We start from the raw sequence: 26441 nt of genomic DNA, 5'->3' as shown, positions 1-26441 counted from the left end.
CACTGATTTTGTACCTGATGGCTTTTCTTTTCACACGCGTAAAAAAAAAAAAAAAAAAAAAAGGGAATTTATATTCCTGCAGGATAGGAGCTTCCCAGCCTTCTAGACTTCCTTGCGGCTCATCTTTCACAAAGTGAAACCTAACATACACGGTAGATCTCTCATAAAATACAGCCTTTACTGAGGAGGTCTAATCAACTGGAACTAGATGATATTACTTTTTGTAGGAGGTTTAATCATGTGGAACTAGATGATATTACTTTTTGTAAAAATAGCTCGATCATAGGCTCATTAAAGAGTCGCAATCAAGTGGATGAGAGAGGGAATAAAAGTAAGAATGTTTATTCTTAACATTCGAAATGATGAGGCACATCGTGGGAAATATAAATTTATTAAGGATGAGCTGAGTGTTTAATAGAAAAAAAATTGTTAGTGTAAATTGTATAATACTGTATTCTAGGAAAATGTCTTCTTCTACTGTTAATTTAAAATTTAGTGCTTGATAATAATGTATTTTAGTGTACCATTTGCCACCGAGGTAGACACCTCATTTGCAAATGAAATTATTTTGATTTGATTTTTTATTTTGAAATCTGGGCGAGGAAATTTTAGAAAAAAAAAGGAAGAAAAAAAGCCTGTAGAAGTCCTTACTTCAAACCGGAACAGTGAGAGTATCCAGACATACAATTGCAATGTCATGCCATCTACACGATAGCTGTTGCATTAATGATAACAAGAGCCAAAGTTCATATAACGAAAAAATTCGATGATTGGAACAACGATAACAAGATGACAACCAATATGAAATTTAAAAACGTAGAAATGTTTTCTAAATGTGATTATGTATGTTTTGAAACTAGCTGAAGGAATAAGTACATGTATTTGAGAACATTTTCTTGATTAACGAAACATTTTCAGTAAAGATTAGTTCACTTTCCATTGTTCCATATTTCAAAGTAGTTGATATCTCTTCCGTCGGTGTCACTACCGTCCGGACAGTCGAGGAGTGAGAAGTCTTCGTGTCGTAGTGGATTGAATTTCTTTGGTTTTGGAAGCCCAACTGAACAAGGCTAACTTCCCACGGACAGTTTTAATTTTTCTTTGTGGTTTATGTCTTCCTAGTGGGCTAAAAAATTATCTGGATAGTGCAGAAATTAAGTTCATAAATGGAATAAGCCTTTGAAATAATCTTTTATTGAAAATGCGGCAAGAATTAGTGATACAAATCTGCTGAAAGTGCAACTCTGTTTGGGGTATGATCAACCATTTTTCGATCTTGCTAAGCTTAATTTCCGTGGCGTAGCTTTCCAAATATTTTAAATTTTTAATTGGTGCGTTGAGTTGATGGTAATCTGAAATGACTATGGAGTAATTGGAGAAGTAGAAAGTGTTAAACTCCTTGCGATTTCCATTAGAGCTGCTTGTAAAATTTTGTATTTTGTTGTGATGTATTTTATTGAATTTGGTGCAAGGAAATTTGTGTTTATTTTAAATAAATGTCACATTTCTGTAATTTCTTTCTTAAGGGTACGCATAGAACTCAACTCCAGTATGGTTTCAACTCGGCAGTCCAGCAACGTTGGGGGTGGGAGTGAGAATTCAGCTTCAGTTCCAGATACTGGCACCACAAAACTATTGAGGCACAGTAATAATTCACCTCCTGCAGAACTGAGCTCAGGTTCATCAGTCCAAGATACAGATTCCCTGAAGTCCATTAATTTAGTTGACTTACCTCCAGAAATTTTAGAGAAGATATTTAGTTACCTGACATATAAGAACGTTGCACACGCACGTCCGGTGAGTACCTGTCATTAATCTGGCACAGCATATCACGTACAATTTGTCATAATATTTTCATCTTGTGACATTTTCTCTTGTAGGAAAGTCTTATTAAATAAGAGCTGTATTGCAATTCTTGAGTAATAGACAAGAACTAGAAGACTACATTAAGATGGAATGCCTGGATAGTTATTACAGTATGACAGTTTTTGTCCCATTTTTCATGGGAGGGGAATGGTTTATTAATCTTGAATAACCCCATTAATTCATTTATAAGTTAATAGTTGAATTTAATTGTGCTAGCATGGTTGATCATACCAGATCTACCCTTAGTCCTCCTTCGTTTGCAGATAGAAGGTTTAAAAGTTTTAGTTTTATAGTAGAGTATTATGTAGGATCCATAGTGTACAGTGGAAGCCATATACTTCTAATGTAAATTGAAAACATTGATCTGAAGAAGATGTAAAACTCTTCTGAATGGAGTGAAAATTGTGGACATTTTATAGAAAGCTTAGGTGGCTTATTCATGTGAAAAGAACAACTGGTAGGCTTGTTTACCTCAACAACAGCAATAGAGACCCCAATGGCCCTATCACAAATTCACAACTTTTTATAGGTCTAGTGTTGTATAATTATGTTGAGTGTATTTACTACACAATTTCATAATTTACTTCCTTGTTTTCAACTCTTAAATAATGCCCCTTTTTGTCTTAGATCGTGAAGATGAATGAACTTTTAGTTTGTTCTGTGGAAAATCGAAAGACTGATCATGTAATAGTGTAGGATGTTTGACAATATTTTTGTTCTTAACCATAATAAGTTTTGTGTTAACTGCACCAATAGGCCTATTTGTTTAAATAGTGAACAATTTATCGTGGAATGGTTTGAACAAATATTAGTTCACAGTGTGCTTCTTTCCAGTGGAAATGATACCGGGCGAGTTGGCCGTGCACGTAGAGGCGCGTGGCTGTGAGCTTGCATCCGGGAGATAGTAGGTTCGAATCCCACTATCGGCAGCCCTGAAAATGGTTTTCCGTGGTTTCCCATTTTCACACCAGGCAAATGCTGGGGCTGTACCTTACTTAAGGCCACGGCCGCTTCCTTCCAACTCCTAGGCCTTTCCTATCCCATCGTCGCCATAAGACCTATCTGTGTCGGCGCGACATAAAGCCCCTAGCAAAAAAAAAAAATGCAATGAATAATATCTATGCCTATACCATACATTATAAGTTTTTTTTAAACGTGTGAATTTTGGGGCTTTGTGGATAAGTTTTGAAGTTTAATTATGTAGTTAGGCATAACGATTTTTGAGCAGATTATGTTGCTGTCTGGATTGTGTTTGGATAGCTAATGTAGTTCCTTTAGGCCAGTTTTTATATCATATGGAAATGCATGATAGTTTGATAACTAGAAAATGCAGAGTTTAATTCCCTTTTGAGTTCAGATATCACCGGGCGAGTTGGCCGTGCGGTTAGGGGCGCGCGGCTATGAGCTTGTATCCGGGAGATAGTGGGTTCGAATCCCACTGTCAGCAGCCCTGAAGATGGTTTTCCTTCACACTAGGAAAATGCTGTGGTGGTACCTTAATTAAGGCCATGGCTGCTTCCTTCCAACTGCCAGGTTTTTCCTATCCCATCGTCGCCATAAGACCTATCTTTGTCGGTGCGACATAAAGCCCATAGCAAAAAAAAAAAAAATGTTCAGATATCAGAAAAAGTATCATTGTAAGAGGGAAAAGGCTTAGTGACCAGCATTTTCATTTATTTACTGTGATTTGGACTTATCCCTCCTATGCTGTGCTTCTCTTTGTCCATCATCACTTTGATCCCTTGCTTTATCAGGCGCCTCACTAAAGCTGTTTTAACTTGCCTATTGCTGTGTCTCTTTTGTGATTTTCTACAGAGCAGCCATGAATATGATTTGATGGTTGGCAAGATTATTGAACACACCATTAAGACAATAGCTGAGAGCTATTATGAGTTGGCAAAATGCTCAGAGATACAATTAAACCAAATCATCTCTATACAGGCTATAAAGGCCTTTGGAGGAGGGGAAGTCACTATGGGCGGATGGGTTAGCTCTGTGCTCAGCCGTGTTTGCCGCCAGGAATTTTCCTGATACATCTGGTGTAGGCTGATTAAACATCAGTGCCTTTCCATAAGTGGGAAACTACCCTATTACAATAAGACCAAGCAAATTGGCCTTGCGATTAGGGTCGCGTAAATGTGAATTTTCATTCAGAGATGGTAAGTTTGAGTCCTACCGTTGGAAGTCCTGAAGATGGTTTTCTGTTGTTTCCCATAGCTGGGGCTATACCTTAATTAAGGTAGCCCTTTGCCATCCTCCTGTCGCTGAAAACCCTTGCTTAGAGTGATGTTAAAACACTAGCAAAAATAAGACAGGAATGTGCAGCTTTGCCTCTTCCTCTGTGTTTGATCTTGAACAAGTAGATATCAGAGCTTGGTGGCATTGTCTTTAGCTTCCCACTGCAGCAGCTCCTGTTAAAAATGTCAGAGCCCATAAAATGGTTTTCAAACTGGCAAGTTTTATTCGTGACTTTCAAATTCCACATTGATTTCTCTCTCTTGCAGCTAACAAACAAAATTTAAGGTTTTACAAAACTGTTTGCTTGTACCTCAAGAAATTTAATTGCTTCTTCTTCTTCTTTATCTGTTTACCCTCCAGGGTCGGTTTTTCCCTCGGACTCGGCGAGGGATCCCACCTCTACCACCTCAAGGGAAGTGTCCTGGAGCTTCCGACTCTGGGTCGGGGGATACAACTGGGGAGGATGACCAGTACCTCGCCCAGGCGGCCTCACCTGCTATGCTGAACAGGGGCCTTGCGGGGGGATTTGAAGGGATAAACAAGGAAGAGGGAAGGAAGCGGCCGTGACCTTAAGTTAGGTACCATCTCGGCATTTGCCTGGAGGAGAAGTGGGAAATCACAGAAAACCACTTCCTGGATGGCTGAGGTGGGAGTCGAATCCACCTGTACTCAGTTGACCTCCCGAAGCTGAGTGGATCCTGTTCCAGCCCTCGTACCACTTTTCAAATTTCGTGGCAGAGCCGGGAATCGAACCCGGGCCTCCGGGGGTGGCAGCTAATCACACTAATCACTACACTACATAGGCGGACAATTTAATTGCAGATCCATAATTAATCCATTGCTGAAATAGCTACTAGCATTGCTATTGACTAATGTCAAATGCCTTGAGACATCATTGTCAGGAATGATGAGAATAAAATTTTGTTACCAACCCCCACAGAATAAAGGCACTGGCTTTTTTTTTCTATGGTCATGGTGCATACTGTTCGCATGGCAAGGAAAAAATTAATTTAGTAGCTGTAACCTATCTTTGAACATCCAGGCCAGTCTCTGTCTCGAGAACAGTGGCCCCTTTGGGGCCACACTCCCTTCAAGGGGCTCTTCTCTATCGCCGTGGCGCATACAGTACGCATGGCAAGAAAAAGTCATTTATTTTTTTATCTTAGTTCCTAAGTAGACATATTAATAGCCTTGTGCGTCGCTCTATCACGTCTGTGAGAAGGCCGTGAGAAGGAAACAAACGACAGTCATTCCTTGCGTAGATGTTTGCGATACAAGTGGTGACCTGTGGTACTAATGTTCCGTGACACGGGGTTAAATGTTTAAAATTTTCTTCCTACATAAGTTAAAGTAACTAGGTTTTCCTAGGGTCACTTTTCATTCATTTGGCAATTTGCTAGTTGCAGTTTATTTATTGTAGAAATCTTTTCAGTGAACATTTCAGAAATAGTTCTTTGAGAAGAATTTGTAACAACAGCTCTTGTGTATTTGACTTGAAATATTGCACCTTCAGTCGAGCGTAGGTTTGTCAACACTTCTTGGTGGACCCTCAATGGCCTGCGAGTTCATCATAAATCAGATCACATAAATGCGGATATGCCTCATTTTGGTGGCGTCATCGGTTTTTGCGGCTTCCCTCTAATGGTATAACCTTGATGGTGATATTTGAGGATCCAACCACCTCTGGGCTCTTGACCTAAGAAAGGCAGATATAGAAGGAGTGGAGCAAGTGAGAAAAGGTGTGTGCAAAACAAGACAAACAGATGCAATAGCTTAATTACATTTGTCACCAGCCACCAAGATAACTATGGTTCGAATTCTAGGCAGACTTAAAAAAACAAGACCCTAAGGGTTTCTCTTCTTACCTGAATTAAATTCTTTCACTCATTGTGTTGCTCTTTAATCAGTTATCCCTTTGGTTACGTGCTTAACACTCAAACAGCCAGGGTCATCATTTTGATTGTTAAGACTATTTCAGGGAAATGCCACACTCATAATTTTTTATGCACAAAGTTTTGTGTTGTGACTTTTAATCATTTAGGAGTTTGCACATTTAGTTATACTTTACTATAGTTCATTCCATGTTAAGAAAACAGTATTGCTCTTATGACAACAGGGTTGCCATATCGAACATCTCTGTTCAACACCATCATGGGAAAACGGCGGCACATGCATTTGTGGAATTCAGTATTTAAGTTCAAGATAAAACGCGGAAGAAACTAAGCTGAAAATTATTTTTATGAACTAAAGGGGACAGGTTTTTACAGGGGCTATTTTTGGTTTGTACAGAATCAGAGGTAAACTACGGCACATAAAAAATATCAGCGTTGAAGCGTAAGGCAATTTGGGGTAGAAAAATATTTTTTTATGAGCTCAAGGGATGAGGGATGCATTTAATTGCATTTAACAAATTTCCCCAGGCAACGCGGGGTACTACTGTGCTGTCGTATCGCTCATAAAAACAATAGTAAAAATTAAATGCAGCCGTAAAAGGGTGGTAAAATCAAAATGCGCTTAAGAAGAAAGAAGAGCTGAATAATAAAACCTAGCACAAATAAAACACACGGCAATTTTTTTTAACAATACAAGTTATGCCATGACATATCGCTGCACACCACAACACCAACATCTTAATTAACAACGTCTGTGCAGTACGAAAAGAATAGAACACACACAAATACTATACAATATACAACCAACTCTCACTCTAACGCAAGACAAGTATGCACTGATTTAAAGCCTAAATACACATACGCAACAAATAAATACTGTAAAAAAAAAGATTGCTGAAGTGAGCTGCCGGCGGTTCACATAGTGAGGGACTACACGAGGCTTGTACCAGAGCAACACAGAAGAAAGAAAATGAAGGAAGGCAATGAAGCGATGGCTGTTCCTGCCACTTACTCCGTCCCTACGAATATATTTACGAAAAAAATGTTATGTAGTTATTTTAATAACTCACGGGCAAAATACCTCATCCTTTTTAACTGTCTTGCATAATATATTACAAAGTACAGTATAATATCCCTTAATCGCGAGGAATTATAGGCGTCTCGGAGGGGGTGTGTTCACTCCTTGTAGGTCCATAAGAACAATACTGTTTTCTTAACGTGGAATGAGCTATAGCTTTTTTACACATTATGGAGATGAAAATCATGCAAAAATTATGTGAAATGATACCTAGCTCTTTAAGCATCATTTTGCATAACTTTTACTTGCTTTTCTTAATAGTAAACATGCACTCTCTGTTAGTAAAGTGCTACTGAAAATCCATTATATTTTCAAAGACCATAAGCAGAAGCGGTGATTTTACCTTTTATAATTTTTCTTTTTGATAGGCTGGGGCTCTATTCTGCTTACTGCTTGCTTCCTGTAATATACAGGGAGAATAATTTAAGTGTTCAGACTTCTTCTCGCATGCCGTGGGAAGTCCCGAGCAAGCGTCATGTGGTTTCTGTCAACACGGCAAGATAAGAAGTGTTCACTGCAGCGTGCGGCTGTTTAGTGCTCTGTCCCTCAGTTAGTTTTAAGGTGTGTTGTGAGGTTATTATCACGATGATTAAATACTCTATAGAACAAAGAATATTTTTGGTCGAGTGTTTTTTGCACAAGAAGAAGAAACTAGTTAAAAGGTATCTTCAAAAATTCCGTAGACAATTTCCCGGTGCGACAGTACCATCAAAACGTTACATGCATCAGCTCGTTTACAAGTGGCGTAGTACTGGTTCCGTAAGCAATAAGAAAAAGAAGCGAAGGAGAACAGCTCTCACACGGGAGAGGTTAGAAGATATACAGGCAAGACTCCAGGTCAGTCCCCATACGTCGCTTCAGAGAGTAACTCAGGAAAGTGGTATTTCACCTTCTTCAGCACGTAATGCAACAAAATTGTTACGTTTACGATCTTATTGGACTCATTCAGTCCATAACATACTGCCTACAGATTTCAGTTCAAGAATACGGTATTACAGTTGGCTAATAAATAGTGTCCACGACGGTATTGTGGATCCGAACTTTCCTTTTATGAGCGACGAAGCCTGGTTTCATCCGAGTGGATATGTCAATTCACAGAACAATAGAATCTGGGATACAGACAACCCGCGCATTTTACAGCCGAGACCTTTGCACGATGTGAAGGTGGGTGTGTAGTGCGCTATCAGTGCCCGACGAATTATCGGTCCGATATTTTTTCAGGACACGATTACTTCTGACCGTTATATTCACAACATTCTGGAACCATTTTTTGCTGAACTGACTGAAGAAGAGAAAAGGTACGGCTATTTCCAGCAGGATAGTGCAACGGGCCATACGGCACGTGGCTCTATGCGATGGTTACGGGAAATGTTCAATGATGATCAGATCATCAAAAAAGGCATATGGACCCCTCCTTTGCCTGATTTAAGCACATGTGATTTTTACCTATGGGGAAATCTTAAAGGAAAAGTTTACAGGAATAATCCTCGAACTGCATAAGAATTAAAAACTGAAATTAGGAACCTTGTACATTCTATCGGTTTCCATGAACTACGAAGTGTGTTTCGAAATCTCATTACAAGATGTGAAGCTTGCATTGCAGCTGAAGGAGATCACTTTCAGCATCGTCTGTAAATATTGGTGAGTTCAGTTTAATTTCCTAGTTGATTTATTTATTAATGGCGAGTTCAGTTTAATTTCCTTGTTGATTTATTTATTTGTTTATTCATTTACGTATTTGTCCAGAGCATCTATGTAGCCGGTGAGTTCAGTTTCGTTTAGTTTCTATAGGCGTAATCATGCCGCTTCTTTGAGCCGACTATGCCTGCTTGTCATGGTGGGCACTGGGCTCGCTGTCTGTGCTTCCCAGCGCGCCTAATCCTTGGCACTACGCTCTGCACTTTCAAATTAATCACCCTGTATTTACATGTGGCACATAAGGAGTGCATGTTTAAACTAAACAGTATGCTGTCAGGAGCAGATGTGAGTGGTCAAGTTAGGCCCTCTCTTGTGTTGCATAGTGCATAACAGTGGGTGGTGTGAATAAAAATGAGTCTAAGCGAGTGAGCGTGTGCTCACTGAGTGCCTGAGTGTCTTCCTGCCGATGAGCTTCCACTCCGCATTTGCGGTGAATAAAAATATAGAGCGGAAGCACAGCGTACACTCCAGTGTCTGGAGCAGCCTCTCAGTGTCACTGATCAAGGCCGTGCACGTGCCATGTATATAACACCTTAGACTGTGATAACACTTCGATAACTTCCGGGAAGTTCAATACTTAACATGGGAGGCGACGACAGTGTGGAATTCCAGTCCGCTGTTATCTCCATTTTAAAGGAATATACAATTATATTTTCAGAGTCACAGTTACCGGATAAGAAGCACAAGAAAATAAATGCAGTAAATACAGTTCAGTGTGAACTACTCGCTAAATTTAAGTTAAACATTTCCGTCCAACAACTGTCTGATTGGCTGAATGGTCAGCATTGAGGCCTTCGGTTCAGAGAATCCCGGCTGGGTCGGGGATCTTATTCGCCTCTGATTAACTCTTCTGGCCCGGAGACTGGGTGTTTGTGTTTGTACCAACACTTTCCTCTTCATATTCGCACAGCACACTACGCTATCAACCATCACAAACACGCAATAGTGATTACATCCCTCCATCTATGGTTGGCGTCAGGAAGAGCTTCCGGCCGTAAAACAGGGCCAAATCCACATGTGCGACACAATTCGACCCAGGACCCCACAGAGGTGGGAAAAGCGGCAGAAGATTTTTCCGTCCAACTGTTGGTAAAAAAAATTACAAAGCATGAAAACAAGACTGAAATATAAAGTAGAATTAAAGCATACAGGAAACAAATGCATATCGTTAAAATAATGGGAGAAGCGGCTGATGAATCTGATGCAGCGGGAGAACAACCCTACCATCGGACGTCTGAAAGGTAGGAGATCATAGCCCGAATATTACGACATTAATACATTGAGGAAAATGGTAGGCCTATAACGTAAATAACAAACATCAATTATGTTGAAAAAAATATATTGACAACTGAATGAAATTTTTAAGGAACCAGATTTGCAGGACCGGATGAGTTGGCGTGCGGTTAAGGGCGCGCAGCTGTGAGCTTGCATCCGGGGGATAGTGGGTTCGATCCCCCACTGTCAGCAGCCTTGAAGATGGTTTTCTTTGGTTTCCCATTTTAGCACAAGGCAAATGCTGTGGTTGAACCTTAAGGCCACGGCCGCTCCCTTCCTACTCTTACGCCATTCCCATTCCATCATCGCCATAAGACCTCTCTGTGTTGGCGCGACGTAAGCAAGTTGCAAGATCTGCAGAAGTTGTCATCCCTTCCACTTCCTACAGAGGTGTCATAACTCTGCAAACGTCGAAGTTTCTCCAAATTTGGGAGTCACAGAGTAAGGTCGTGATACATCTACACTGCTTGAATTCTTCCTTTCCATTGCAAGTGGCCTGTACATTAATGCTAGGGACGCCTCTTCTGTAAAGTAATTCCCATGAACATGTACCTTCTGAATTTGTACATGAGTACAGTCTACAGTTGCGACAGCATAAGGGAAGCTCAAACGTTCTTGCCACTTACCCTGTGCTTCCTGCATCTAAGCAACATTTGTTGGAATTTTATCTAATCTTCTTTCATTTCTGTTCATGTCAAAACCTGCGAAAATGTTTTTGACACAGTTCCCCGAGATGTCTTCACAAACTCCACTCTGAAACCGAGGGTCACCAACATAACATGCTCCGCTAACCATTCAGCATGTTCCTTGAAAATCCACAGCCTGTTTCCAGTCATCTGACCGGGTCAGGAATGGAATGAATGAAGCGGTGAGGATAGGAATCGTGCCAGCTGCCAAAGCCTGTTGCACTCCTCTGGGGCAATGATTAATGACTCACAAATGAAATATAATGATATTGGAGAGTGCTGCTGGATTGAAATATGACAGAAAAAACTAGAGTACCCGGAGAGAAACCTGTCCCGCCTCTGCTTTGTCCAGCACAAATCCCACATGGAGTGGCCGAGATTTGAACCACGGAACCCAATGGTGAAACGCCGGTGCTCTGCCGTCTGAGCCACAGAGGCTTTTCAGCACGCTCCTTAGTGGACCTTTATAACACTCTGTAATCAAGTTGAGATGATTCTCTGCAAATTTATATAATTTTCTTTTCCGATTAACAACCAGCATTACCTCTGCCATGCTATTGAACTTGACACTATCATTTGGAGTCACCTACTGAGTTAGCTCAAGGAAACCTGAGCAGGCGCTTACCGGAAAGAGTGCCTGCTTTATCTTGATTCACCAGAAATCTGGAGCGCCCACTCTGCTACTCGAGCGACTAGAGTGTGTGCTCAAGGTCACAGGTCTGCTGTGAGTGATTGCTTCCGATAGGCGGTTTATATTCACCTCATTGCTAGTGCCTGCTCTAAATTCGCTAGTAAAGAGTGTGTGCTCATTTTTATTCACACCACCCAATGGCTCGATGGCATAACCTACTCCTGCTCAGTTGGCAGAAAACGGTAGAAGTATTATAGACTGAACCTTGCAATGATTATAACATAAAATGAGAGTTTTAATGCTGCTATTCTTACGTAGAAATGATTCTGGAGAAGAGATGTGTTAATTACGCATACAAGGGACTGACCCACCTGCACCTAGAAGTATCTTTACCTTTATGACCTAAAGTAATGGTCCAGGTGCCATTTTCCATTGCTTCTGCGCCTGTTATCACGGACATTGGTTGAGATATCGAAAATTATGACTTCATTCCCACCAATGAAGAGACCCCTGTTACTTATCAATAGAGACAAGAATTATAGGCAGTTAAAATAGGCAGGCATATAGGCTCTTAAATTAGCCAAAATAGGCATTTAAATAGGCATTAACGTGTAAAATAGGCAACAAAAAAGGCATGAAAAAATATTTATAATTTAATAACACACTCAATTACTATAAAAGGGATTTACAAGCAACGTTTCAATGTTTTCCAGTAACAATCTTTCTCTCCTCTCATGCATAATGTTTTTGTACTGAGAGAAAGATCTCTCAATATCACATGAAGTGATTGGACAAAACTTTGGTGAAGTCACTTCATCCGGTTTTATTTCGCTGACAGCGACTGTCTTCCCAGAGGTTCGATGAAAACTTCCCCTGACTTCTTCCGCAATCCTAAATGACATTCCACCAGGGGCATGCCACTCTTCTCCAACTTGGTGATTACTCCCGGCAGCTTGTTGAAATTTGAAGATGTTCCGGTTAATGCAGGGGCATAGCTCCCAACATTGCAGTGCATAGGTCTGAAGGAAACTGTTGTTCGTCGCTGCCCAAAGTGGACTGGTAGAAAGGCTGCGTTGATACAGATTTCTGTACTCATATCAGATGCATCGCAGTATTTCTAAGTTGATCTATGTGGTGTTTTTCTCACATTTGATCTGAAAAATAATAAAATTGACCCACGAACCTGCTACGCAGGCGTAGCAGGGGGAGAGGTGATACTCCCACGTGGCGCGTCCCAGGTGGCGGATAGGGGGGTCCTAACCGGCTTGCCGGCGGACTTGAGGGAAATAAAATACCTCTCGCGGACCAAATACACTACCCCCTGCGGGTGGGGGACGCACATGTAGAATACACCCGCGGTATCCCCTGCCTGTCGTAAGAGGCGACTAAAAGGGGCGACCAAGGGCTGACTGAATTAGAACCATGAAACTAATTTTGAATCGTACCATCACGCGGGGAACACCATAGGTTGCCTGTACTTGCGAGTAGTACCACTAAATTCGGTACGAAATAGGTTTGTGATTAGTAGCAGTAAAAGCCTGGCCTGGTGGATTCCAGTACCCGTGCGTTGTACCCATGTGTGCAACACCGCGGGTCTGGGCGTAGCCTGTGAGTTGTACCACTATATGAGCAGCACCGTGGGTCTGCGTTGCCTGTGATTAGTACCCACTATGTGAGGAACACCACGGGAATACCGGCGCCCGTGTTTAGTACACCTAGGTGGAGAAACCTTCTCGGTTTGCGTTGACTCTGAGTTGGGCCATTGTGTGAGACACACCATAGGTCTGCGTTACTTGTACGTATTGCAATACTTGTGAGTAGTACCATCTTTTGTGGAACACCGTGAGTCTTCGCTACTTCTGATTAGTACCCCAACATGACACATACCATGGTTCTATTTTACTCGCGACATGTACCATTCTGTGGGGCCTTAGACGTGGATTTTGCACCCCCTTTCGACACCAAGCATCATTGTGCTTTATAAGAGGTTCCTTGGTCGGTAATAATGTTATTTTCGATCTGTATTGAGTCCGATCCACTGGTTTTTGTTTGTTTGTTTTGTGTTTTGTTGGGTTCCTGTCCATCCATCCATTCATTCTTCATGACATATTTTATTTTTATTTTGGTCAGTGGATGCCTTTGAAATTTTTGTTCTTTCATTTCGTACCATTGGGGGCCGATGACCTTCGATGTTAGGCCCCTTAAAACAACAAGCATCATCATCATCAATAAAATTGACATAAATTACATTGTCCCTATATCTTAAATTTCTACAGTTGGGCTAATTGGCAATAATGCTTAGTATATATCATGTATTTGTTTCATAAAAAAAATATACTATTAGAGATGATGGTTCTAGAAGTACAAAACTTTAAACCAGGAACAAGGGAATTAGTAATTTACATGGAAATATGTCCTTAACTATTTTCAGTTATAATTTGGCAGTATCGTGTCGAGTTCACCAGGTGAAAAATATAATAAAAAAGCTGTGAAACGATACCGGAGTAGCGTAGAGGAGAGATCTGTTCTTTATGCTTGCCAAGGACCCACCAAGCTGGCCCTAGCAGTATTCTTATATAGAAGAATGAAAGCGAAACTTAGACACTACAGCACAATGGTAAAGCCAGACGGTCTCTCCACTTCAGAGAGCCTGACAATTAATAAAAAGGGCGAGTTTCAAGATCTCGAAAAAAGAAGAGAATCTTAAGGAAAATTTTAGGACCACAGAAAAATGCGAACGTGAAGGCTAAAATTCTATGGGCATCTAGAAAGAATGGATGAGAAAAGGCTAAGAAAATATTGAAGTACATCACTGGACTGAAAGCTTCAACGAAGTAGGTAGAAGTGGTAAAAAGATATGCAATGGAAAGTGGAATTACGATGGATATGATTCACAACAGAAAAGAATTTAGAAGCCGAGTGGACAGCATCAAAACATTCCAGGAGAAACCATCAAAATGTAGACTCAAAACGGTCATTTCTGAGAAAGAACGGAAGATTAGAAGTGAAAGGGTGAAGAGGTTCTGGGAGGAGGAGGAGGAGGAGGAGAAGAAGAGAAAGCCTGAGTTCAATGCGGTCCATAGGCAGCCAAATTCGGAAACAAGAAGAAGAATGAAAACTGAGGTACTATACATCTCAGATTTGTGAACATTTTATTTGTTTCTATTCGCCGGCTTTGGTCAGCCGGGTCAGCTGTCATGACTATTTTCTGTTGCCTGCAATAGATCCTGCATCACGTGTGCCCACAAGGCCGCCACCCTTGTTGAAATAATTTGAAATTGTCGTGACATGCACCCATAACCTTATTTTTGTCACAATTTAGCAAGACTCTAGAGGGGATGCTAGAGGCTTGTTAACCTGGGAGCTTACGCCCCTCAGACTCTTCCTCCCCCAAGCACAACGGTTACTAACCAGACCTCACCAATCCAGACCAACGCTGTGGCATCGTCCTAGCCAGTTACATTGGAACTGCAACCTGTGCTTCGCGGAGGCTTAGCTGAAGTGTAATAGAATTCAGGATTTTTTGAAGGGAGATATAAAAATTGCATTACAGTTGTAAATCTCTATTTTCACAGGAAATTAATCACAGTTCAAAATACCGATTTCATTTTCATCCATTCTGTGACAAGATACCGCCTGCATCCTAACTCCTCGTTCAGTAATTTAATGATTATTTACATTTTAGCAATATAAATTATTGAAAGTTCACAACTAATACAGCATTGCAACAAAACAACTTGCCACAATACATAAATTAATAGGCCTATATATGCTACAATGAAATGCGATCATAGTTCTCAATCACAAAAAAGATAAAAGGAGCAAATAAACTTACCTCTTTACAGCAAGCTTTGACAGACTGTCCTTCCATCCGTAGTGAAATTGGGATCCACTGCTTCAGCCAGTAAGACTTCGGCGATTTTTCTTTGGGCATTGCCGCAAACACACTTCTTCTTCTCCTCCTTCTTCTTCCACTTCACAATAAATCACAACACGTTCTGAACATAAGGAGTACGCGTACAACAGTTTGCATTGAAAGGGAGGTACAGGGCATATGGGTTGTGCAACATAGTTCGGCAGTGACTGGTTCTCGCATATGTCTTAAGAGGTTGGAGCGGTTGAAGGCTTTCAGGTCAAATTATTCCTTTTTTGTCCTGAGGCAAATTTCTCTAGAACTGTTTCTGGTGACTTCTGAGAATTCCCATTTGTGTTCGGGGGGTAAACAGATATTGGAAAAAGAGAAGATAATTCTGTCGAGCACACTAGCCACAATATAATGCACTGGAAGAAAATCGGCTTCCTTAGAATAGTCAAAAAGCATCAAATAGGCAGTTATACCACACATAGGCACAAAACCCCTGAAATAGGCATTTATAGGTACAATAAAACCAACGAAATATAGCTACGAAGACCCTAAAATGGATTTGTATCTGAAAAATCTACGTTTCTGAACACAGGAATAAAATGGGCAAATTCCCATCTCTAATCAACGTAATCCTCTGGGCACTTGCACCCCCAGACCCCTTTGCTTTATGGGAATAAATATAGAGAATGCAAAAATTTAATTTATATACTAAAAAAAAAATTACGCATTGAAACATACCTTAATAGAGAGAAGAGTACAGTTCACCGGCAGCCTTGAAGAACTGGTGCATACGTGTTTCTAAAGGAACAGGAACTCTGCCAGGTAACCTACGAATCCTGGAATTAAGTTAATACTGTGCTTCACATGTCGCCACCGGTTTTCTGTATTTTTCATATAAACAGATGGCCTGTCATTAGGTATCACCCTCCTATTGCCACTGTTCACATGCCTGCTCTTCCAGCTGTCAACGAATTGAAGGGGGTGGTTTACACGTGGATGTATGTAACCTGCATCCTCCAGGCAATCGGTCAATCACTACTGATTTGCATTTAGGGCAGTCTCCCAGGTGGCACATTCCCTCTGTTGTTTTCCTAGCCTTTTCTTAAATGATTGCAAAGAAATTAGAAATTTATTGAACATCTCCCTTGGTAAGTTATTCCAATCCCTAACTCCCTTACCTGTAAACGAATATTTGCCCCAATTTGTCCTCTTGAATTCCAGCTTTATCTTCATATTGTGATCTTTCCTACTTGTAAAGACATCACTCAAACATATTCGTCTACTGATGTCATTCCATGCATCTCTCCACTGACAGCTTGGAACATACCACTTAAACGTTGCAGTGATAAATATAATTGAAGAGTGGAAATGTCAAACGTTCTAAGTGCCATTTTATAAATTTTACAGAAGGAAAAAACTGTCTTATCTCTGTTTGCTTTTAATTTATTACATCAAAAATATGTATGTAGGTGGGTTCCTACTATAGAATTCTTTTGTATTAGAAAACTTTGCCAAAAATAGAATGGTTTAGGAGAAACAGAGCAATAACAAGAAGAACGTGCTATGTGCCATATGGTGGAGTCGGTTACAAGCGCCATTCAACCTGTTGTTACACTTTATTTAAGGTTTTAGAAGGATATAATAATAGCAATAACTTAAATGATTAGCAGGAACATATGTAATTGTATTATACACAAAATACTGCATCTTATTAAGGAGAAGAGTATAGAAATGTATTTTATGTAAGAAAAAATGCCTATCAATCTTCACATTCTTGCCTGGCAAAACTGACAGTGATCTGCATTAAACCTAACAAGTAGTTCGTTGTTCGCTTTCACTCTTTAATCCGTGGTAATCATTGAAAAGTTTCAGCTTCCATTGAAAGGGTACATCTGCACACTTGTATCTGCACCTACAGGACACCTAAAACAATATGCACATAAAATTCCTTTATTGTAGAAGTAGCATTAAAAAGTATGCTACTACAGATAATACATAAAATATTGAGCAGAGAATTCAAAGTATATTCTCGATATCCATTTCAATTGAAATAACACATTTTCATTATTGTCCTGTTGAGTTGATAAGGATTACTAACCTCATTCGTGGGCGGTTGTTTATTTGGAACAACAGCCTTTGTATTTCTCTTTTCATAACATTTTCCCGTTATTGGTTTCTTCATTTGTTCTCTTCTCCAGTTATGTTTTACCTTTGCCAATCTAAACTGTTCTCTTTCCATTATAAACAATGTTTTATTCCATTTATTAAGGTACTTTCTAACCACATACAATTTCACGCTCTCAACACACAGAACAAAACAGTCGTGAAAAGAAGCATGGCACTTGAAACAAGAGATGGGAGCATAGCATGGCTATAAAAACAGCGCTTTCTGTCACAGATTCTTTGAACTACTTACTCCGTGTATTGGCTCTTGGAACCCGGCTTAGTATATGCTCCTGGGCACATAGAACGTACTTGTGAAATAAAACTTAATTTTTTTAAAACTGGCACTTAGAATGTTTGACGTTTCCACTCTTCAATTATGGTTCTATATTAAAGTTACTATACTTGTAGGATGTTACAAACATACCACTTAGTCGAGCAGCTCATCTCCTTTCTCCCAAGTCTTCTCAGCCCAAACTTTGCAACATTTTTGTAATGCTACTCTTTTGTCAGAAATCACCCAGAACAAATCAAGCTGCTTTTCTTTGGATTTTTTCCAGTTTTTGAATAAAGTAATTCTGGTGAGGGTCTCATACATTGGAACCATACTCCAGTTGAGGTCTTACCACAGACTTATATGCCCTCTCCTTTACATCCTTACTACAACCCCCAAACACCCTCTTAACCATGTGCAGAGATCTGTATCCTTTATTTGCAATCCCATTTATGTGATTACCCCAGTGAAGATCTTTCCTTAAATTAACACCCAGATACTTACAGTGATCCCCAAAAGGAACTTTCACCCCATCAATGCAGTAATTAAAACTCAGAGGACTTTTCCTATATGTGAAACTCACAACCTGACTTTTAACGCCATTTATCAACATACCATTGCCTGCTGTCCATCTCACAACATTATCGAGGTCATTTTGCAGTTGCTCACAATCTTGTAAATTATTTATTACTCTATAGAGAATAACATCATCCGAAAAAAGCCTTACCTCTGATTCCACTCCTTTACTCATATCATTTATATATATAAGAAAACATAAAGGTCCAATAATACTGCCTTGAGGAATTCCGCTCTTAATTATTACAGGGTCAGATAAAGCTTCACCTACTCTAATTCTCTGAGGTCTTTTTTCTAGAAATAAAGCCACCCATTTAGTCACTCTTTTGTCTAGTCCAATTGCATTCATTTTTACCAGTAGTCTCCCATGATCCACCCTATCAAATGCTTTAGACAGGTCATTCACGATGCAGTCCATTTGATCCAGAATCCAAACTGTCTGCTATATCTTGCTGGAATCCTACAAGTTGAGGTTCAGTGGAAGAACCTTTCGTAAACTCAAACTGCTTTCTGTCAAACCATTCATTAATTTTGCAAACATGCAATGCACGGACTGGCCTGTAATTTTCAGCTTTATGTCTATCACCCTTTCCTTTATACACAGGGGCTACTATAGCAACTCTCCATTCATTCGGAATATCAAACAATAACCAGATAAGTACTTCAGATATGGTACTATATCCCAACCCATTGCCTTTAGTATATCCCCGGAAATCTTATCAATTCCAGATGCTTTTCTAGTTTTTAACTTTTGTATCTTACTGTAAATGTCGTTATCATAGGTATATTTTAATACTTCTTTAGTATTAGTCACCTCCTCGATCTGGGCAGAACCCTTATAACCAACAGTCTTTACATACTGCTGACCGAATACTTCTGCCTTTTGAAGATCCTCATATACACATTCCCCTTGTTCATTAATGATTCCTGGAATGTCCTACTTGGAACCTGTTTCTGCCTTACGTGTGCCTTCCAGCAGTCTGAAATGATTACAGTTCTTGGCAATACCCAATCTTTGATAACTGCCAGCAACTTGTCGTGTTTTTGAACAGGAGCCACAACAATGATTTTACAATTACCTGTTTCCACACCACCAAATACCCACTGACTCTCAATATGTCTATCTCTGTGGTACTTAGATTTACCAAATTTACTTTCATAGATTTTGGCAATGATGTCTGGACCATCTATTTTCGTCTTGTTGACTGCTACCCAAGCATTGCAGACCTCGTGACAAAAATTACTCCAGTTGGTGAAAAACCTAATTCATATTTCACGAAAGGAGTAATTGGTTTTGGCAGATTACACCAAACAACACTAAACACTGCAGTATCAAATAATGAAAGTTTGGAATCTCCAAAGAAAATATTCTTTCTTCCACTCTCTTACCACTTGCACTCTTTCCCGCCTTCAAGGCGGCGGCAGCACCTACTGTGGCTACTCCGACCACTACTCTTATACCTTCATATCTTCCACACAATATACATAACATTTGTTTGAGCGCCAGTTGCTTTTTTAAGAAAAACAACAAAATTCGGTAGAGCATACCTCTTATATCAATTATCTCAAGGCGTGAGGTGATAAACTCACATATCTGGCAATATACAGGGATATGGATCAGGACAATATTAAATTACTGTTGCATTTCCACAATTGAGGATTGTACATGGAACTGGAATCTCTTATTATAATTAAAAATAAAACTGAGTTTATGACTAAATTTACGTCACAATGAACAATCATTTACGTCTTTTAATTTAACAAAAGAAATATATTGTGAGATTTGCGGTACAAAGAAAAGGAAAATTTAATCTAAACAAAAAAAGCTATTGGCATGAACTTGAAGTGAGATGTGATATCGCCGCTGATTACACTCTTCTTCATGTTATGAATGCATAACATGTCTGATGCTTTAATTACCTGTTGTCTGCATACACCGCTGTTGAACTTGAAATTCTTGGGAAAACCTGTGAGCTGAAGTCGGGAGCCGTCTGCTGTAATCTTCTTATGTCACAAGGAGTTGGCCTACATACCATGTACGCGTGTAGGGAGCTCCAATGTAATTACATCCACTCAATATATTTTAAATAATTGGAAAATATTATTGAAACATCTTGTGAAGTCCATCCTCACAAGAAGATGATGTTTCTTTATCAGCATAGTACCCGTCTCTGCTCGGATACAACCACCACTTGTAGACTTCCTCGATGATTACCTCTTCAAACACAACTCTTAGCTTTGACCATCACACTAAGACCACTTCTTCCATTTTATACATCTGACTGCTTATGAACTGAGTACCATCAACTGAATAGATATGATGAACTGAGTAAGAACAGAATACCTCTCCCCACCGTCGGCTTGACTTTATATAACCTCGCGATGACGACTCCTCTCCCTACTCACTGTTCATCCCTTCCACTTCCACATACAGTAGCTGGCGAATACTGACACTTGGTCGCAATCACGTGTCCACGCACTGATGTCATCAGTCATGTGTCGTCTAAGCGTACCCAAGCGGTCCGAGAATGGCTATACCGAATGCGTCACCGGGAAATCTCCTTGTACACAACATTCCCAGTTAAACATAGCCTCGATTGCAAAATACTATGCCAGCTCATCTAGCCAAAGTTACAAGCCACAGCATGACAATATGAAACCAACAAATCTCACTTACTACAATACAGAATAATTACAAACATATTCACTTAACCTATGATGAAATACAATAATATACGTGATACCTAATTATTACAGTCTAAATGATGAGAAACAGAATATATAAAATCTAATGAATCAGGTTAATAATAATAATAATAATAATAATAATAATAATAATAATAATAATAATAAATACAGAATGGAGTCTGTAACCCTGTTGTACGGTTACAGAACGCCTCCCTCATGAAATAATCGATTAAATGAATCGATTGATTCATGAAATATATACATAATCACCTGAAATCGAGTACACCATAGATACATGTATAAAAATGCCCTTTACAAATTTGGTACATAGTATCATCCATCTGGATGTTCGTTGTTACACATATAAAACATTTATCAATTATCATTTTCACTTTGATTATACAGTATTATTTACATACAGATTACATTTCTTTCTCACTTCTGTCGTTTCAAACGTTCATTGAGTGTTCAAAAGTAATTCTCGAAGACATTTCGTTATATACACTGTCTCCAAGCACTGGAGTTCATTGCACTGCCGTGCTTCACGTATTATCACATCACACGCTAATTTCACTGAAGTCCTGTTCGCAATGCCAGCTTCATAAAATATGGTGAATTAACATAATAATGAAAATTAATCAACAAACTCACATGATATATTTCTTAAGATTTCTTATATTGTATGTGCCTACGATATTTCCTTCCTTGTCTTCTAATGAATAAGCACATTTCCCAATCCGTTTCACTACGGTGAAGTATCCCTGATATAACAAGAAAACTTAGAAAATTGACCAGCTTCTGCTGATGACGGGAGTGGCACTCTGAGTAAAACCTTGTCACCCAGCTCAAATTCATCCAATATAGTCTTACAAAAATTATCATGCACAATCTTACCGTGTTATCCTTCTTAGGTATAATAACAAGTGGATTTAAATTAGGACTACATGATGGTTCAATTATATTATAATCTAGCATAATGTCAATCTGCTCTTCAACAGCGCTAGCGTATTTTAACGGAATGGGATATTTCGGTCCTACAAAAGTTGAGTTATCAATAACATTAAATTTGTGTTCGTAAAGATGTGTTCTACCAGGCCGATCGCTAAAAACATCACTATGTGATATCAATAATTCACACAATTCGTCCTTCTGACTTTCCGCTAAATTACATTTCTCCACTGTCTCATACAATTCATCTCTAGAATCTCTCTGTATGGACACATGGCAGACATCAATATTTTTCCTAATATTAGGAATTTCACAAGATCCTTCCGTACTAGAACACACTTTATTCGCACTAATTTCTGACAAAACATCATATGGTAAACTGACTTCCCTGCTACTCTTTCCCCAAATAAGATTGACATTACACAGATCAAAATTTAATTTAGCCTTGTGACACGTTAATAAGTCGGTACCTAAAATAACGGCATAAACTAAATTAGGCACAACTAAGCATGGTTGGAAAATACATTCTCCACTTATGCTAATGGGGACAGCTATTTGTTTATTCACTCTTTGAGACTTGTTTCCAACAGCTGTTACGATGAACGTATTCCTCACTGGAATTTCCGCTACCTCATACTTCTCTCTCAAAACTTCCTCATACAGCTTGGAATTTACACATGACTTCTCACTACCAGAGTCCAACAAAATCTTAACTTTTCTGCCCCATATCAGCAGTTCAATCGTCGGTGTAACAGTAACACTACTTAAATTATCCTCATTACATAATATAAGATCACTTAACAAATCTTGCCTTATATCTAAATTTAAATTACACTTATAAAATTTATTGTCTACGATTAAGTCGTCACTTAAAACATTTGAATTATTGCTACTTAGGTCACAATCATGTTCACTTACAACTGTAGGCTGGTCGACATCGTCATACTTATCTACCTTATACGTGAACTCACCATTTACGGACTGTCTCAGTGACCTGTTTATACAGTCCGTTGCGCGTTTAAAGTACCTGGTTCGGTTACGACTTGTTGGTTACACACCTCAGTCGGCCTCCCCTGTTGCCTATTTCCTCTAGCGTCATTATTATTATTATTATTATGGCCTGTATTCTCCCGCCTCCCAGCTTCTGGTTGATTACCATAATCACGCCTCCCAGTCCTGAAATTTTCCGAACTATTTTGATAATTTCTCTCCCTGTGGAAATTATTATTAGGTCTCTCCTGATATTCTCTTCTGTAGTTACGATTATTCATAGTCCTGTCCTGATTATTAGATTGGTTACCCCTTCCTTCTACATTCCTATTAGGTGTCCTACTATTATTCAAGCTACTACTTAAAGCATCAAAACTTTCCAACAAAATCTCCATTTCCTTAATAGTCTCCACTCTTTGCATACAAACAGCTTCTCTTATTCTATCGGGATAGTGCTTAACCATAAGTCTAACTATATCAGCCTCAGGTCCAATACATTCTAAATTTCTCCACACCAAAACATGAGCCAAAAAGTATTCAGTCATTCTAACACCCTCGTTAGAATTATACCTGCCAAACATTACTCTCTCTCTCTCTCTACTCTGAACACCTTCACTCCAAAATTTAGCCATGAATTTCTCCTTAAATTCAGTTAGACTAGACATCGAGCTTTTATATACTTGAAACCAAGACTTAGTCTCTCCTACGAAAGCATTAGATAAGATCTCCAATACAGTTTCCCAGCTAATAATATTGTCTCTTAATTGAACAGCAAATTTCTTCTCTACTACTCTCATAAATTCCATCGGGTTAAATTCTTTCCCAGAAAACTTAGGTAAGTCATGATCTCTAGTGATTAAACCATTATTTACAATTATTTCGCGTACATTTCTACTATCACGCACTTCTTTCTGGAGTACTCTCTGGCAACTCAGAAATTTTTCTTCCAATGTTTCCTCAGCCTTTTCTTCAATTTTTCTTAACTTCTCCTGTAATTTTTCTTCCGATTCTCTCACCTTCTGTGATAATGATTTTTGTTCACTCTCTAGATCACCTACTTCTCCAAGTTTTCTTTCCACCTGTTCTACCCTACTAATACATTTCCTAGTTTCTTGCCCCACTGTATTGGTTATCTTTTCAAACCTTTCTTCTACTAACTCATTGATTTCTCCTTTATTAGACTCGATCTTGGCGCCTAATTCATCAATCTGTTTGATGCATGTCTCACTAATTTGCTCTATTTCCGTATGGAGATTGCTCCGACCCAATTCCATCTCAGCTCTGATGTCACTACACTCCCTATTTACCTTACTTTCTAAATTATTAATTTGCTTACTTATTTCTAACACCTTATGATCTATCTTATTACTAACATCATCAATCTTCTTATTAATACTATTTATGGCATTACTCTGAGCTTCAATTTTTTCACTAATGACCGCTTCAATTTTCTCACTCATAATATTATTCTGAGATTCAATTTTCTCACTAATGACCGTTTCAATTTTCTCACTCATAATATTATTCTGAGATTCAATTTTCTCACTAATGACCGTTTCAATTTTTTCACTCATAATATTATTCTGAGATTCAATTTTCTCACTAATGACCGTTTCAATTTTTTCACTCATAATATTATTCTGAGATTCAATTTTCTCACTAATGATATTATTCTGCTCAGTCATTTTGGACATCAGCAAATTAAATAAACCCAGGTCAATCACCCCTTTACTTTGATCTTGCGTGACAGCGTTTTCCTCAGTTTCTACTATTTTCTGACTTTCAGCAGGTCCCACCTTAGTCACCAACTTCCTATTTATGTTACCACCTTGGATTTCCTTGGACACAATAACCTCAGCCTCATCACCTGACTGCATATTGCTATCCTTGTCCATCTTCGGTTTCCTACTAATTTTTCGCGATCTCAAAGCTATTTCCCCTTGCAATTCCTCTGACATTACCCCTTAAATACAAACTTCAACAAAATGACCTTTCTAACATTACTCGGTGAATTTAACATGTGCGTACTCATTAAAAGAACTGATCCATGTATATTGCCATTCAGAAACACTTTTTCTGAACCTTTCGAGTCCCACGTTGCTGGCGACACGTTGTTGCTACTCCGACCACTACTCTTATACCTTCATATCTTCCACACAATATACATAACATTTGTTTGAGCGCCAGTTGCTTTTTTAAGAAAAACAACAAAATTCGGTAGAGCATACCTCTTATATCAATTATCTCAAGGCGTGAGGTGATAAACTCACATATCTGGCAATATACAGGGATATGGATCAGGACAATATTAAATTACTGTTGCATTTCCACAATTGAGGATTGTACATGGAACTGGAATCTCTTATTATAATTAAAAATAAAACTGAGTTTATGACTAAATTTACGTCACAATGAACAATCATTTACGTCTTTTAATTTAACAAAAGAAATATATTGTGAGATTTGCGGTACAAAGAAAAGGAAAATTTAATCTAAACAAAAAAAGCTATTGGCATGAACTTGAAGTGAGATGTGATATCGCCGCTGATTACACTCTTCTTCATGTTATGAATGCATAACATGTCTGATGCTTTAATTACCTGTTGTCTGCATACACCGCTGTTGAACTTGAAATTCTTGGGAAAACCTGTGAGCTGAAGTCGGGAGCCGTCTGCTGTAATCTTCTTATGTCACAAGGAGTTGGCCTACATACCATGTACGCGTGTAGGGAGCTCCAATGTAATTACATCCACTCAATATATTTTAAATAATTGGAAAATATTATTGAAACATCTTGTGAAGTCCATCCTCACAAGAAGATGATGTTTCTTTATCAGCATAGTACCCGTCTCTGCTCGGATACAACCACCACTTGTAGACTTCCTCGATGATTACCTCTTCAAACACAACTCTTAGCTTTGACCATCACACTAAGACCACTTCTTCCATTTTATACATCTGACTGCTTATGAACTGAGTACCATCAACTGAATAGATATGATGAACTGAGTAAGAACAGAATACCTCTCCCCACCGTCGGCTTGACTTTATATAACCTCGCGATGACGACTCCTCTCCCTACTCACTGTTCATCCCTTCCACTTCCACATACAGTAGCTGGCGAATACTGACACTTGGTCGCAATCACGTGTCCACGCACTGATGTCATCAGTCATGTGTCGTCTAAGCGTACCCAAGCGGTCCGAGAATGGCTATACCGAATGCGTCACCGGGAAATCTCCTTGTACACAACATTCCCAGTTAAACATAGCCTCGATTGCAAAATACTATGCCAGCTCATCTAGCCAAAGTTACAAGCCACAGCATGACAATATGAAACCAACAAATCTCACTTACTACAATACAGAATAATTACAAACATATTCACTTAACCTATGATGAAATACAATAATATACGTGATACCTAATTATTACAGTCTAAATGATGAGAAACAGAATATATAAAATCTAATGAATCAGGTTAATAATAATAATAATAATAATAATAATAATAATAATAATAATAATAAATACAGAATGGAGTCTGTAACCCTGTTGTACGGTTACACTACA

The 26441-nt window shown here is 39.0% G+C and overlaps 1 protein-coding gene across 1 annotated transcript in view; it reads left to right on the top strand.

Moving 5' to 3' along the window:
- Window positions 1–1010: 1010 nt before the first annotated feature.
- The window catches only part of dmpd (F-box protein dmpd), a 157693-nt gene continuing 132262 nt past the window's right edge, over window positions 1011–26441 (top strand). Inside the window, exons 1-2 of the mRNA XM_067156067.2 lie at window positions 1011–1253; window positions 1527–1797. Coding sequence (XP_067012168.1) covers window positions 1552–1797 — 246 coding nt within the window. The 5' untranslated portion in view covers window positions 1011–1253; window positions 1527–1551. The remainder of the gene's footprint in view (window positions 1254–1526; window positions 1798–26441) is intronic.

The sequence above is a fragment of the Anabrus simplex genome, chromosome 1 (genome assembly GCF_040414725.1).
Source record: "Anabrus simplex isolate iqAnaSimp1 chromosome 1, ASM4041472v1, whole genome shotgun sequence".
Lineage (NCBI taxonomy): Eukaryota > Metazoa > Arthropoda > Insecta > Orthoptera > Tettigoniidae > Anabrus > Anabrus simplex.
The sequence above is the reverse complement of the archived record's forward strand: the minus strand, read 5'-3'. Positions and strand labels throughout refer to the sequence as shown.